The sequence below is a fragment of the Aricia agestis genome, chromosome 17 (genome assembly GCF_905147365.1).
Source record: "Aricia agestis chromosome 17, ilAriAges1.1, whole genome shotgun sequence".
In the NCBI taxonomy this organism is placed as follows: Eukaryota; Metazoa; Arthropoda; class Insecta; order Lepidoptera; family Lycaenidae; genus Aricia; species Aricia agestis.
The window spans coordinates 12,345,789-12,360,812 of NC_056422.1; the positions used below are offsets into that span (position 1 = coordinate 12,345,789).

General features: G+C 40.1%; 1 protein-coding gene across 1 annotated transcript in view; it reads left to right on the forward strand.

Annotated features, from left to right (window-relative positions):
- Positions 1 to 14,967, forward strand: part of LOC121735165 (reversion-inducing cysteine-rich protein with Kazal motifs) — a 72,844-nt gene extending 57,877 nt beyond the window's left edge. The window contains exons 4-17 of the mRNA XM_042125846.1: positions 2,285 to 2,368; positions 4,280 to 4,316; positions 4,891 to 5,070; positions 5,566 to 5,736; positions 6,282 to 6,508; positions 7,560 to 7,834; positions 8,105 to 8,216; positions 9,596 to 9,755; positions 10,299 to 10,451; positions 11,166 to 11,345; positions 12,286 to 12,469; positions 12,933 to 13,075; positions 13,529 to 13,668; positions 13,875 to 14,967. Of these exons, the coding sequence (XP_041981780.1) occupies positions 2,285 to 2,368; positions 4,280 to 4,316; positions 4,891 to 5,070; positions 5,566 to 5,736; positions 6,282 to 6,508; positions 7,560 to 7,834; positions 8,105 to 8,216; positions 9,596 to 9,755; positions 10,299 to 10,451; positions 11,166 to 11,345; positions 12,286 to 12,469; positions 12,933 to 13,075; positions 13,529 to 13,668; positions 13,875 to 14,507 (2,679 nt within the window). The 3' untranslated portion in view covers positions 14,508 to 14,967. The remainder of the gene's footprint in view (positions 1 to 2,284; positions 2,369 to 4,279; positions 4,317 to 4,890; positions 5,071 to 5,565; positions 5,737 to 6,281; positions 6,509 to 7,559; positions 7,835 to 8,104; positions 8,217 to 9,595; positions 9,756 to 10,298; positions 10,452 to 11,165; positions 11,346 to 12,285; positions 12,470 to 12,932; positions 13,076 to 13,528; positions 13,669 to 13,874) is intronic.
- Positions 14,968 to 15,024: the final 57 nt, after the last annotated feature.

Sequence of the window (15,024 nt, forward strand, 5' to 3'; positions counted from 1 at the left end):
CAAGATGCATCTCGATCTCAAGACACGGTTCAGGCTCTGTGATTGGTTGGCTGTCAAAATTTGGACCATCATAGAGCCGAACCGCGTCTTGAGACTGAGATGCATCTTGAGTACTGACTATGTATACCGGCCTTAGAATCAAGGAGAAACAGATTGGCTCTTATAGGCCTAGTAAATCACGAAGACTCGTAGAGCAGAATAAAGAAAAGACGTAGTTTACATGCTTAAGAGTCCGGGTGCCATCGCAATTCTCATACAAACGACCAAGATCATTTCCCATACGAGAATATTTACCATAATATTATTTGAGTTATTTCAGCTTAAGATAGTAATAACCTAAGTTCCTGAACAAAGATTCACTGCAAAATATTTATTATTTATTTAACATACCAAAAAATATGAACGATTACAATTTAGGTAGTATGTAAATATTGTAATCGTTCCTATTTTTGAGCGTCCGTGGCCTAATGGGTAGACCTTTGGTTCGCACTCTTAGAGGGTGCAGGTTCGAACCCGGGTGGAGGCGTGTACCTATGAGACATTTTCTGATCTCAAGTACATAATACGGACGCTCGTACGGTGAAGGAAAACATCGTAAGGAAACCCGCACATAGTTGGTCCAAGACGTATTGACTAGTTCTTTCCTCTGGACTAGGCCGACTATGATGCGAGAATGCCGTATGCGCTTGGGCAACCATACGGACATTTAAAAATCTTGTCCCAGGCACTACAGTATTCGAGGAGTGGTTACTTCGCTCTGAAAAATACTGTATACAGTATTTTTCAGAGCGTATTTTTTCGTTATGGATGATTTATAAATCATCCATAACGGATGTAAAGGCCTAGTTTTGTACAGGAACCTAGGTAATTACTATCTTTAGCTGAATAATAACTCAAATATGGTAAATATGCTCGTATGGGAAATGATATTGGTATTACGTTTGTATGAGAATTGCGATGACACCCGGAATCTTAAGTAAAACAAACTACGCCTTGTTGTGTAATTAACTAATTAAACACGCACACGCAAAAGTTATGAAATTTCGTCTTGCAAGATTAAAAAGCTGAGCGCTTAGTCAAAATGCATTCGCCGAAACTGGCGAACGTAGCGAAGTTAGAGATCAAAAATGGGGACTTGAGTTGACATGACACGCGATGCGATATGTCCATAAAGTTAATATACCTAGCGGAATAGAGAAATAAAGGCCTGAGTAAGAGAGATGTCACTATCAGTGACACTGCGTGGTAAAAAGACACGTGTGATACATGACAGCAGCACTCTTTTTTTGACGTCCAGTCGGCACGTGCCGTACGCAGACAATTTAATCTCATAGAATTCATGTTCAATCATGCTTGTGTAAGTGTATACGTACACATATTTTTCACACCGATGAAAACCAATTTTGACAGCTCGAGATTGTTGCTCTATTTCGCTAGGTATATTAACTTTATGGTTATGTCAAATCTCATAAATTTTAGACATTTAATTTCGCTATAGAAACGAATGCATCTGTTGTTACGAGGTGAGTCAGTAGTAGTATTATTATTTATTTATTTAATAGGTACGTAGCTACACGTACACTTCTACAAAATATATATACTAGTAATCTGTGCGTACACATAATAACCGACCACAATTTTTGTTACTTTTTCATATTTCTTTATAAACAGCTGTACTAGGCACAAAATTAAATAAAAGGTTTAGAGAGTTTGTATACTTATGAGTAATTACTAATTACAATGTGTGAGTCGTATGCGGGTACCTAATTAAATTAATTAACATCAATATATTCAACTGGCTGTTTCCCGAGACTACGCCCACGTTAACGAGGCGTTTTTTAAATGGGATAAATTTTTCAACACCTTAGTTTACCCTTGATATTTAACATAATTATATCCGAATATTTTGTTAGAATAACTAAAAATTTCCAACACAAAACCGTTCTAGTCATATTTTATTCTCTAAGCAGAGATTTCAGAGATCGAAGGGCCAGTACAATCATAAACGAAATAATACGAGGCGTTTACCTATATTTATAAATTTTTCTCTTCAATTACTTTAATTTAGTAAAAAATCAATTAAAATCTATTGAGTACTTTTAGAGACCGATAACTAAAAATTACATTAATAATTACTATGTAGTGATTTTACTACCGGTTCTCGGCTTAGTGTGAACTGATTATGGACTAAAACCCCAAACCCCGGACACGTTTAAAAAGTAGGGCATTAAAGTTTTATTCGGGAAATATATTATAGTTTTAATGTTGTGGTGTCTTGTTTCAGATGTCATTAGTGGAAACTGGATCTGACTCGGCCTCGCACGAGGAGAGGAATAGGAACATTATTAAATTCTGTTCCCCGCATTTGGTGAGTTTGAAATATGTATCTTCAGTAAATCAAATAATCATAAAACATGTTCGTTATTTGATATTCGATTATACTCAAAATATTATGGAGTATGGCGCTATGACATAGGATATTAGAATAACTTCTGATACGCTGTACGCATCAGATATTATTTCTTCAAAATTATTGTCTACCTGTTACAAAACATGTTCAAAGTAAAGGATGACACCAGCAACTCAGTTGCCCCAAAATGCGTTTATCACGAGGAAACCGTGCGTTTTTCCGGGAGGAATACAAACAAATCCTTTTAAAGAAAAATCAGAAGTAAAGAAATACTTTTACCTAACACAAAATTTCACTGATAAGAAGCCTCAAGCCATTAAGATTATCTTATGTTTAAAATAGCAAAAGATATACGAGTTCAACCTTACTTTACCGATCTATCAGCATTCAGCAACACCCATAGATAGCATGAGATTAGGTTTTTTATTGTTATTTGTTTTAGATTTAATAGTTGTAAAACAAACAAAAATGTACCTATTTGTAACAGCAAATACGGCATAACTTTCCGCTATAACTGTTTCTTTTTTGTCAGTCAGTGTTTCAGTCGAATAATCAATTGGTGTTGATATAAAATTATGTTTATATCAGTTTAAAGACACATAAAGCCCCCCAAAGCAAATTATCCATAGCAAAGTTTTGTCAGGTTGTATTAAAAGTCATTACTATGCTTGTAGTTATCTCTGTTAATTCCCTAGTATAGTTTCAGTATAATCTTAGTCGACGACATGAAACTATATGAATTGAAAATCCTATATCTGATCCAACCATGACAGTGAAATGACCGCAACCTTCAGCAATTTAAGCTATTCGAGCATCAAGTACTTGATACTTCTAATAGTCCCAAAGTGAGGCTAAACAATGCTTCAAGTACGAGGCAGTTATCCACAATTCCTCAGCCATAAATTTCACCCAAATTTAATAGTGCTTATGGCTTCCCTTCTGTTGAGTTACGACCGAAGTTTCAAACGCTTTCCCTGTTGTTACGAAGCCTACTCAGCAATTTACAGCTGTGTATATTGTTAATTTGAAATGTTTTAAATTGATTTTGTGATTGTAGGTTAAGTAAAACAATAATTTGAGGATGTAGAGAATAAATGAAACATCATCGTCACGGTGTTGACTATGGAAAGGATCAATTATTGTAGGGCTGATTTAAGAAATTTCTATAGAAATAAGCAAGTCCCTTTGTTTCTTCTTTTTATGTCAATTGTCTTGAGTGCAATTAATGTTAAATAAATAAATGAATTAAGTTAGTATTTTAGTATTTGAATATAATTTGTCTTCGTTCTTCTTTAAAGTAATTATATATGTTTATCCATACTAGAGATCGCCCAATGGTCGAAATTCGACCTTAGTTTCAACGACATTAGGAACACCACCTATATTTTGTAAAAAATATTGACTTTATAATTTTTTTTTCAACTCTTGTCTCTGGGACTTAGCTGATCTCAGACTGGCCGTGTAAGAGTTGTCTAATAGTATGTGTAATGTTTTATTTGTAAAAAAAAAATTTCGTAAAAAGGGTTACAAAGTTTTTCGTTCGCGTATTAATATTATGATTTTGTTAATAGCATATATTTTATTAATTTATTGATTGATTTACATATTTGACACATTATTCAGTCAAGAGAGCAGGCAGCTATCGAATAGATAAACTCTTGATAAAAAACTCAGAAACCGGGCATGGTATTTTAACCTCTGTCGGTAAATTAAACTGCGATCGAATGTTTGTAATCTGATACTCTAAAGAATTGATCATCCGAAAATCTTTTAGCACAATCAAACCGCCTACCGCTTTTATATTGTAATTGGGCTTTCAATACAACCTTCTCGTGTTACATCTCGATAAATGATCTTGTATGTTTTTAGATGGAGTTTTGGATATGCATGAACCAGACGATTCAAGGTAAGCTTTTGTGTTAGATAATAGTTGTTGTTTTTGGGGGTTTGTAAGGTAAAACATCCGCCAATACTGCTAGGAGCTTTTATAACCATAATACAGTAGTATGGCCCTTTATATTATTAGAGTTAATATAATTAACCTTTTTAAGATCCTAAGATCTTAATAAGGTGTTTAATTGATCCTTAAAAAAACGTTCCAAAAACATTATTTTGATCTTTTCTATTTTAAATAATGGTAATTAACGCACACATTATTTCGTATATCCATTTTTAATCAAAAGCATACCTCGCACTGATTGAATGAATTTCTTCAACCAGAATAAGCCCCTGCAGACTGCAGACTTTAAGTCGGCCGATATTTGACCAAATCGGGGTTTCAGTACATTATTATCGGCCTATACAAATCGTTTATTGTGCGTACTCATACATCTTCGTACTGATTAAGCTTTCGACTAAACTATCGGCCGAATAAGACTGTAGTCTGCGGGGGCTCTAAGCAGAGCTCACCATATTGATTGGTGAGCCCTACTTACTTTAGTTGCAGACTGCATTTACCTGATGCAATGCGTATTCCCCAGAGGTAGTATCAAGTTCAGGCTGGTGGGGTCGTGCTTGCTGCGCGCTAGCTCACTCCACGCGGTGCCGGCTGGCGTGCGCGACGGCCGCGGACGCGCGCGCGCTCGACACCTGCCGCCGCTCCGACGAGATCGCCTTCTTCGACTGCGTCAACCACCAGCAGGAGGCGCAGTGGTGCTGCTGTATGTATTACATTAGCAGAGCACGATAGGTATCAGCGGCTCCGGATTTATAAATGGGCCATATTTGCCATGGCCTAGGGGTGGCAGCTTCCTAGGAGGCGGCAGCGATAGCGGGCCAGCAGATTTCGTACATGGGGTGACGGAAATAAAGTGGTCAACACTCAAAAAAAATATATATTCGGCACTGGCCACTGAGTACCAAAAGAAAATGGAAAAGACAGGCGCTTAGTAGAGGATACGCGTCAGCAATAGCTCGGTGATTCGAAGCAACGACAGCATTTTACGATGACGCGTGATGTAATATACGTTCTTGTCTTCATAGCTTGTCGCTGTACATTGTCCCCATTTTGAGATGCTTGTCTTGCGACTAGGTGAGGAAGCAACAACTTGTAACCCTGACGACAAGACGCTAAAAGAACACCTTGATAAGACACGTCGAAAGTCCAGTTTGCAATGCCAAAAAATATAACTAACTCCCATCCTATCTATGTCCAGCGCAGACCCAATCCCTGAGTTGTCACGAGGCGTGCCAGCGCGCGGTGTGGCGTGGTACGCGTGACGTCACGGCTCGGGAACGCGCCGCCGAGCTGTGCGAGCAGTCCGCACCGCTGCTGCACTGTCTCCGTCAACTGACAGCATCTACGGTGCACACGGACACGTCCAAGTGTAAGTTCATGTCCAAGCAGCTCATGTGGAGTATCTGAGATTCTGCTCGTAACGTCACAGCTAGCGAGCGTACCGCCGAGCTGTGCGAACAGACGCGCCGTTGCTGCACTGTCTCCGTCAGCTGACAGCATCTACTGTGCACACGGATACGTCCAAGTGTGAGTTCATATTCTGGCATCGCACGCAGATGTAAGGAAATTGATGAGCTTGATGAGCTAAGCTCGTCCACATACGAGAAGTATGTAGAATAGAATAGAATAGAATATTTTTATTGCAAGAATGTAGTGTTACATATGTCTTAACATTAATCAGTATATTGTTCTTATACATTCTGCCATACAAATGGCGTGCAGTTGTAGGTAGATCTACTCTACAGCAGATTTCCAACAGTACGACTTTAAATAGATAATTGCAGAACTTTCTCTAGATTTTCTTATCATTCAAATATCATGAGTTTTTGCTTTAGGTTCTTTTATGGCATTTTTATAACGTTAATTTCGTTACCTAAAATATGGGTCTTTGTTAACCAACATTTCATATTCCAGATCTACCCTGCTGCCATGAATCTCCCTCACAAGAATGCCAGAGCACCTGCGAGAACGTACTCCGACGGACAGGAGAGTCTCAGGAGATAGCCGAAGCCCTATCGCAGGAGTGCGGAGCCCCCGCCATACACGACAACATGTGGCAGTGCTTCCTGAGGAAGGACGCGCCGGCCGATACGAAGGATGTCATACCGTATGACATCGCGAAACTGCATTGTTGTCAGAAGGTTAGTAGTAAGAGGAATCCATATAGAAATTATTTAGTAAATTATATTTGCGGCAAGGTTATCCTGTCTTCTTCTCATTCAGTAGCATTGTAGATTCATGAAAAAGGGAGTCGATATACCAAAGCAGAATGTTAATTTTAGCTAGTCACTTTTGATATTCCTTAACTAGTAAAATATCAGATTTATACTGTAACTAAACTACTACAAGCAGCTTAATGTAGCTTTTTAATGGCATATTTCACCAGTATTGTACTTACAAGCTGCTTACATTTCGCGTTCATAATAAAGATGTCTAGATCATCCCATTTAATGTTTATCGTTTACTTGCCTCTCAATAAAGCACTCGGTGGGATGATCTCAGCGTCGTTAATGTAATTACAATCGGCCACTCGACGATTGATTTATTACGTTCTTAGATCATCCACTCAACTCAATCAAAGTCGTTTAAGATTATCATGTTTATTGTTTACTCGTATGTCGCCACTCAACTACTGTTTAGCGTTAGTTCTTAAAATAGTGTGATCTACATCTCTATTAGGCTCTTGACGTTTGTTTCGATGAGATTTCGTCATTTCTCTGAGAATTGGAGAATTAGTTTAGGTTACGAGTATCGATTTTTTGTGTTATTAAATTCATTTCAGTTCCTTTTAGGTTCCTGTATTTAAACAGGCTTAAATTCTTAATAGTATTACTAAGATTTTTAAAAGTTACATATTTTTACATTGGTACAGTTTTTCATATTGTTCTTTATTCTTGAAGGGGCAAATTTTCTTTTTTAAATACCTATTTAACAATGTTGTTATTTCATTTAGGCCAAATCTTATATCTTTAAACGAGCAATTTTTGTATATATATATAATTGGAATCTCGGAATCGGCTCCAACGATTTTCATGAAATTTAGTATATAGGGGGTTTCGGGGGCGAATGGCGATAAATCGATCTAGCTAGGAATCATTTTTAGAAAATGTAATTTTATTCGTGTTTTATCGAAAACCGAGCAAAGCTCGGTTAAATAGCTAGTAAATATTAATATACTCAAGCTATATCTAGGGCACAACCATCAACTGCCGTCGGCTCTGCTTCGACACCTACAACACGAGCTGGCAGGCGAACTGGCAGACATTCTACGCCGACTGCATGAGCAACCCTCAAGAGGTGGAGCTGGCCCAGTGTATCGAGGAGGTGGAGGCACCATGCTCTCTCGGCTGTGGAGGGTTGACATACTGCAGCCAGTTAAATAACAGGCCGACAAGTCTGTTCCGGTCGTGTTCGGCGCAAGCGGACTTGGACGCGCATTTGGCGGTGGCGGAGCAGAAGGTTAACGGGTAAGTTGGAATGTAATAGCTATACCTATAATCTTATAGATGCCCGAGAGCGATACATGTCAAAAGGGTTTTTAAGACAGCAGTTCATATACAATTCCTTTTCCTTTATCTACCCGAGTGATAAAGGCAATAAAATATATTCGAACCAACGGCTTCTAAGTTCATTTTAAAAGACATCATCAGAAAAATATTTCAATAAGAAATCCAGGCACATATTAAAAGCTATTTTCTAGCCTTCAATGATTCATAACGGTTTTTGAACATTTCCAGATTCGTGACTGTAGCAGGGATGAAGCTGCCGCTCAAGAACTCCTCACAATGCACTACAGATGTATGGAAGAGCGTCGCGTGCGCGTTGCACGTCAAACCCTGTACAGCACATGTAAGCTGCTATTTATCTATTTCCGTGTATCAGAGAAGTTGGTTCATAAGGACGTATTTTTTAAGTATTATATCAAGCCCAAGCAACGCTGGCATGTGGCAACATTACTCAACCTAATAATGTGCACTCGCCATTACACATAAGATCAAACAATTTTTCTGATCGATGGTATGGATTATCGAATTTTGTTTATCTTTGCATGATAATGTTTGGACCTTAAAATAATCCTGTAAGGATCTGCAGCGTTCATTTTCCATACATTAAAAGAGGACTAATGAAGGGGTTTAAGTGGATACCAATCTTCAGACACTCTGATTCTTGCCATTGAAACAGAAGAGGAAGATTTGGAGAGGTTCTCCCAGAAAAAGAATAGGGTACGGGCACCAGTAGTCAGCCTTTTAGTGGAAAGTGCAAGTTTAAATGTGGATAGAAAATTATTTAAAATAGTAATCAAAAACCTTTTGTACTCATTCACTTAATCATTTATTAAACATTGTTATGAAATTAATATTTATGATAATTTTTCTTAATAAGTATTGAAAATAAAGTATTTTTCAAAATAAGGCACATTTCCCCAGTACTCAGCCGTCACAACCCAGTTCACGGCCGAATAGCTAAAAGTAGTCAGCCTCTCCTTAGATGGGCCACGAAAAGACCTATGGAAATGAAACAAATAAACAATGCATGGCTGGTCTCTGACAATGCCAAAAAACTAAGAAATGACTTGGTAGGTAGGTGCTTCATAAATAAATGAATAAATTAAGCAGCGTAAGTTACTGATGGCTGAACACTGGGTATACCTCACCAGTACTCAGCCGTGGTTCGACCGTGTGTAGTTAGGCGGCCGACTACTGGTTTTTATATGGAATTATGTATGACCAGTACTCAGCCGGGGGTGGCCGAACACTAGATAATGTACAAGAAACGCATACCAGTAGTCAGCCACCTCATTATTTAAATAACTATAAAGAGACTGTTCTATAACTCATTTGATTTAGGCGTAAAAAATGTATTAACAATATATTTTAATAAAACATGACACAAAAGTTAAGAAGAAATCACAATAACTCACCTTTTTGTCGGGCACATCCCACTAAGAAAATTTTGGCGCGTACGCCGCATCTTGGCTCGACTAGTGACAACATCGAATTGGAATCAGATTACCATTTCTTGCAGCCACTTAGCGTCATTGTGACGTTCTGAACTGACCAATAAGAAGGCCAAGCTTTTTTTAAAAGTAACTTTATTGGTTAATTTGCAATAGAACGCTATTTCTATAGGTTTTTAGCTGGAAAAGGCTGACTACTGGTGTAGGGGCTGACTACTGGCGCCCTTACCCTACGTGTAGAAATAAAACAGCTTAATTTTACTCTTCGCAGAGACACAGCAGCCTGCTCTGCGCTGAAGAATGTAGGCGGCTGGTGGTATCGTGCGTGGAGTGGTCTCGTGCTGCCCTGTCCGCGACGGCGTTGTGCGCGCGCCTCGTACCGCCAGACCCTACCGCACCGTGTCTGTCCCTACACGATCTTATGAAGGCCAGTAAGTATAACTTCTGGATTATGTGGACTGTATCTTATCGCTAATTGTTTTAAGATGAAAGGTAATTATTAAAGCAAAAGGTAGAATTTATGTAAATTGTGATTATGGTCGCTAATTACTTTTAGCCTGAACTTAGCTTGACACGTTCTGCATAAACCTAAAGGTCTTTTGATACGTCTTGTAATGCATGGCTGTGAAAATATGGGTATAGTGTACTATTTTCAAAATTAAATAGACAATAATCATATCATAAGAGTATTAATTGACATAAATATCAAGACGTAGCACGCGCTTTCAAGGAAATTTTCTGAGTCCTGAAGTTTTGTAGCAGTTGCCTTATTGCTTGGTCTTAACATTCTAATATAAGCAACCGAGAATTCGTGCGACATCTTTATGTTATGGTAAACATGGAGTCTTCTTTTCATGTTACACTGTCCATTGATTTTCAAAGAAATTTGTTTTGTCAATTACGTAGTTTTATACCTCTGCCATCTCATTCCACCGCTTACATTCCAACATCACTAACCCCGACTGCACTCCCAGGTACGGAACCGCCGCTGCTGTCAGCTGACGAGCTGGTGACGTCGCCGTGTGCGGGCGCGCCGTGCAACACCACGCAGGTCTGCGTCGTCAACCGCAGCTGCCTGCGTGGCGGTGGTTGCGCGCGGTATACCTGTGTGGATGGTTGTCCTCTTGGTGAGTTGTGACTCTGAGGTCCCAAGATTCCTCTTAGATATTTCAATATTCATTTTGCTGAACGGAGTACCATCAAAGAAATTGATTCATGGATGGGAGAACTTTTTTTTTTTAACGCTAAGAAATGCATTTACGCATTCCGCGGGGAATGAGCTGGGAGATCCTGACGCGGATATGTGGGACTCGCTCGAAAAAAGCCCTACCCACTAAAACTTGGCGGTGCGCCCTCTCTCCGACGACGAAGCCACGGGTACGACACCGCGACCGCAACTCCACCAGCGGTCGTCTGCCTGGTGGTCGGCAGACCCCTCTTCGGAGGGGCGATTATTCGCCCCCCATGGGTGGGAGAACCTACGTAACTTGGTCGTGTTCAATGCCAGACTGGCCATAGACAGACCGCATCATGCAGTCGGCCTCGACTGCATGATGCGGTCCGTCTATGGCCGGTTTTAGTCATGATTCATGAACGCTGGGTTTGACGTAAACCGAATTACGTAGATCCGCCATTTGCCTATGAACGAACTTGTCTCATAGTATCAACAATCTATATTCTATAAATTATACAGTTTATAAATATAGTTTTTTACCTTTACTGCATAGTGGCTAAACTAACAACCCATCCGATTTTAATGATTGAGGTGTCAATAAATTCGTAATATTAACCCATGTAACTAATCTTTCGCCCTCAAAAAAATGTATTTTCCTAAATTTTAGGAGACGGCAGCAACTACGTGGTCCCCATAGGGTCGTGGGTTCGAGTGCCGATGCCGTGCGCGTCGCAGCGCGCGTGCGTGAAGGTGTGCGCGTGCGGCGCGCGCGGCCTGGCGCGCTGTCAGCCGCTGCCGCCCGTCGCGCTAGACAACTGCCGGCTGCACGATAATATTGTTAAACATGGTAAGATCTATCGCCACCTCAATTTACTTTGAAGTACAAGCAAAAAATAATAATTAAAATCGTCACGAAAATGTTGCATGTCAAATGAATGGGATAATATTATGTTACGCACGCACGCAACGCAACGTTTTGACGCTAGAGTGAAGCACTATAGCTTAGACAACGAAGATTTTTGTTCGACGTTTGACAACGTTTCTGTCATTATTCTGATATGACGTGTGCAACATGTCGGATTTTAGTCGGATTAATTCACAGACATAGATCAAGATAGATACCGCATGTGTATGTACTTCGCGGGCCATATCGCGTTCCCAAACGACGAGCAATGCTCGTCTTTCGAAAGTCTTTTATTTAGTCTGCTATCGAAATCGGACGTCAATCGTAATTTTAAAAATGCCTAAATGCCTAAAAGTGCCGTATTGAGCTGTAGAAATTCAAATAGAAACGTTGGCCTTTATAATGGACACGTTTCTTATCATCGGTACGTCACAGTAGGTAGTAAAAAAATGACACGCTCGTTTTCATACAAATGGAGCGACATGCGGTATCTATCTTGATCTATGTCTGTGGATTATTTACTGTATGTGCTAGTAGCGCCCTCTGCGACCGTTGAGTAATATTACCTTCTTCTTCTTAGCTCTTTCCCACTTTTCGTAAGGTCGGCTCTTCTAGTATAAGCCAAGAAATTTTATCTTGAGTTGTCGATTTAGGCAACTTATTTACAGCTAGTGCTTCGGTCATACTGGTCCACCATGTGGCTGGGGCTCTGCCTCGTCACTTAGCTTCTGGGAGACTCAACGCCTTTTTGACAATTGTGGTTGTCGTCTCTGCGCATAATGTGGCCTGCGTTGAGTAATAGATAATATCAGCGGAAACTTTGATGTTTATATTAGTTATTTGATGTCAATAGTAGCTTAAAAGTCAATATTCCATATTCCAGGGGTGAAGTACTTCATAGAGTGTAACGCGTGCGCGTGCGTGGCGGGCGAGCGCGTGTGCGCGCGGCGGGCGTGCGTGCGCGCGAGTGGGTCCGCGCTGCTCACGCGGCTTCCGTGCAACTGCCCGCCACATCATCTGCCCGTGCGCGCGACTAATACTCTGTTTCCGAACGCGTGTCTCGCTAAGTAAGATAACCTAATAATTTTAACGAAACAAAACCGATTTCATACAATGTTTCCTGATCATGAGAGCATCTTATCATACCTGTGAAGTATCCTCTTTCTAACAGAAAAATAACCACCAAAATCATGACAGCGATTAAAATACATGACACAGAAGTGTTTGTAGTCCCTAAAGGTGCGTCTTCACAATGGTTCATGCTTAGTGATGCTGGTCCACTATGTAAGCCATCGTCATTGTGTAGACGGAGAGTTGTGTAATGGTGAATGATGGCAGACGATGGCCAGTGGATTTCCAGGTAGTAATGAGCTATGCGCCATCGTGTTTAATATCAAGACGTGATTGTCTACTGGGAGGCTTTAAGAATAGGGACTGAGGCATCTAGCCTTTCGGTGAAATTAACTCTTCTTCGGCGTATATATATTTACGTAGCACGAGGCAAAAGTTTTTAAATTATCTATCCAACAGATGCGCGGGCGCAACGGACGCGGAGCTGCAGTTCGGTGACAGCGTGTGCGGCGCGGGCGCGTGCGGGCGTGGCGCCGTGTGCCTGCCCGCGCGCTCCGTCTGCCTGTCGCGACTGCAGGCCGACTGCCCGCAGCATGTGTGTGGTAAGTTATGGAACAGATAATATTGAATTATAGTTAAGATCTGTATCTATAGTTATTGCAGAATTAAAGTTAAAAAGAGTAGTAGGTAAGTACTATAGCCTGTCAAGAAAGTGAAGAAATTAAAAAGTGGAAACATCGTAGTGTCATCCCTTCCAAATCAATCTAAGAAAAAAGGGATGACACTACGATGTTGCCACTTTTTAATTTCTTCGCTTTCTTGACAGACTAAGTACATATGTCTAAAACCCCAAAAAAAAACGATTGGTTTTTAGGTAGCAATCATAACTAGCAAAGCGAAGCTATATCACTAGATTTTGGCGTTGGCCAACATTGTATCACTGTTAACCAGCATCCAGTGATTTTATGTAAGCATGTTTTTTCTTGCGGCTGTTATAATAACATGCCAGAAAATATTCATCAATAGTTTAAGTAATTTATCATTTTGTCCGACAGTGGACACAGCCTCATGCGGCCGGCAGCCGCACTCGTCGGTGTGCGATACCGACGGCCGCACACACTCCAACCCCTGCCACCTCATCATGAGTGGCAGCAAGCTCGCCTACTGGGGACCATGTCTCCGGGGATGCTCTTCGGTAAGTGGACTGATTACTTGGGATCAAGTATTCAGGGTGAACAGTATACAGTGTACTGGTGTGGAATCTTTAGCGGTGATCTTATTAGTAACAGAAAGGCAAATACAAGAGATGTTACCTGTAAGTTCATTGCACCTGCATTAACAATGGATGTATGGATGTTATTTAGCTATAACGGTTACTTCAAGTGACATTTTCTCTTACAGAAGACAACAGTATGCGGAGTAAACGGAGTGACTTACACATCAGAATGTGCTGCCTGGGCTGAATTCGTCAGCGTGGACTACATCGGTCCGTGTTACGCAGTCGGACCAATTTCCGACACGATGGAACCAAAGTGCACCTTCGACAGAATAGTCTGTCCGCCTCTGAAGAGAAAGGGATGTCTCGGATTCACAGCCCCAGGAGCTTGCTGTCCAAAATGTGGCGGTGCCCTGAGAATCCTCTATTCGAAGAAACAAATCGATAGGGCCTTATACGGTACCAACATTTCAGCGAGCGTTATAAATCTACACAATGTGTTGTTGGCTCTGGAAAGGCACGTAAAAATAGCAGAGTGTGCACTGAGAGGATATCTGACAATAGAAATGGAGATTTTCGTGTCGGTGGAGTCCATCGTCAATAATCCAACGGAGTTGCAATTGAAGGTGTGCGTATTGGAGGCTGAGAAAATTGCTGATCTCATAAATAGGGAGAGTTCTTTGATAAGTACTGATTTAGGGCTAAGTGCCCTGTCTTACGCGCTGTTGGTTCATACTCATCCTACCCAGGGTGCTCAGACTTGGACAGTTTCAGCGTTCTTATTGATATCGTGTTTGCTCGCGAGTGTGGTCAGATAGTGGTGTTGTAAATACTGTTGTAAATATTTTGTAAATAAGCAATTATGTATACCAAATATATCGTAGGATTGTAATTTGACGCTTTTGTCCAAACTGATTGGATGTTAGATTTTAAATTTTTGGACACTCTGTAAGAAAGACTTACCAATAAGCCTCCCTAGGTTATTTATAAAACTTATTGCATTTTACTATTGTGTAAAAGTTTTTGATTGTGGAATAGTTGTGAAAAGCTGTTACCAGGTGTCCAAAAATGTGTATACTCAATTTTTCAATTGACGTTGTTCATATTAAATAACCGTGAGTTTCGTGCCATTTTTGATATTACCAATAAGACATCACAAAAGACGTACCTATCAGTAAGTTTTATACCAAATATGTTATTGTTATGTTGTTGAGAGCGAGATTTCCAAATATTTTTACTGAGTATGTTTATGTGCTATGAATTAAAAGTTATATACCATGATATTCTTTTATTTACGGTTAACAATACACAGATTATATTGAAATAAATTATTTG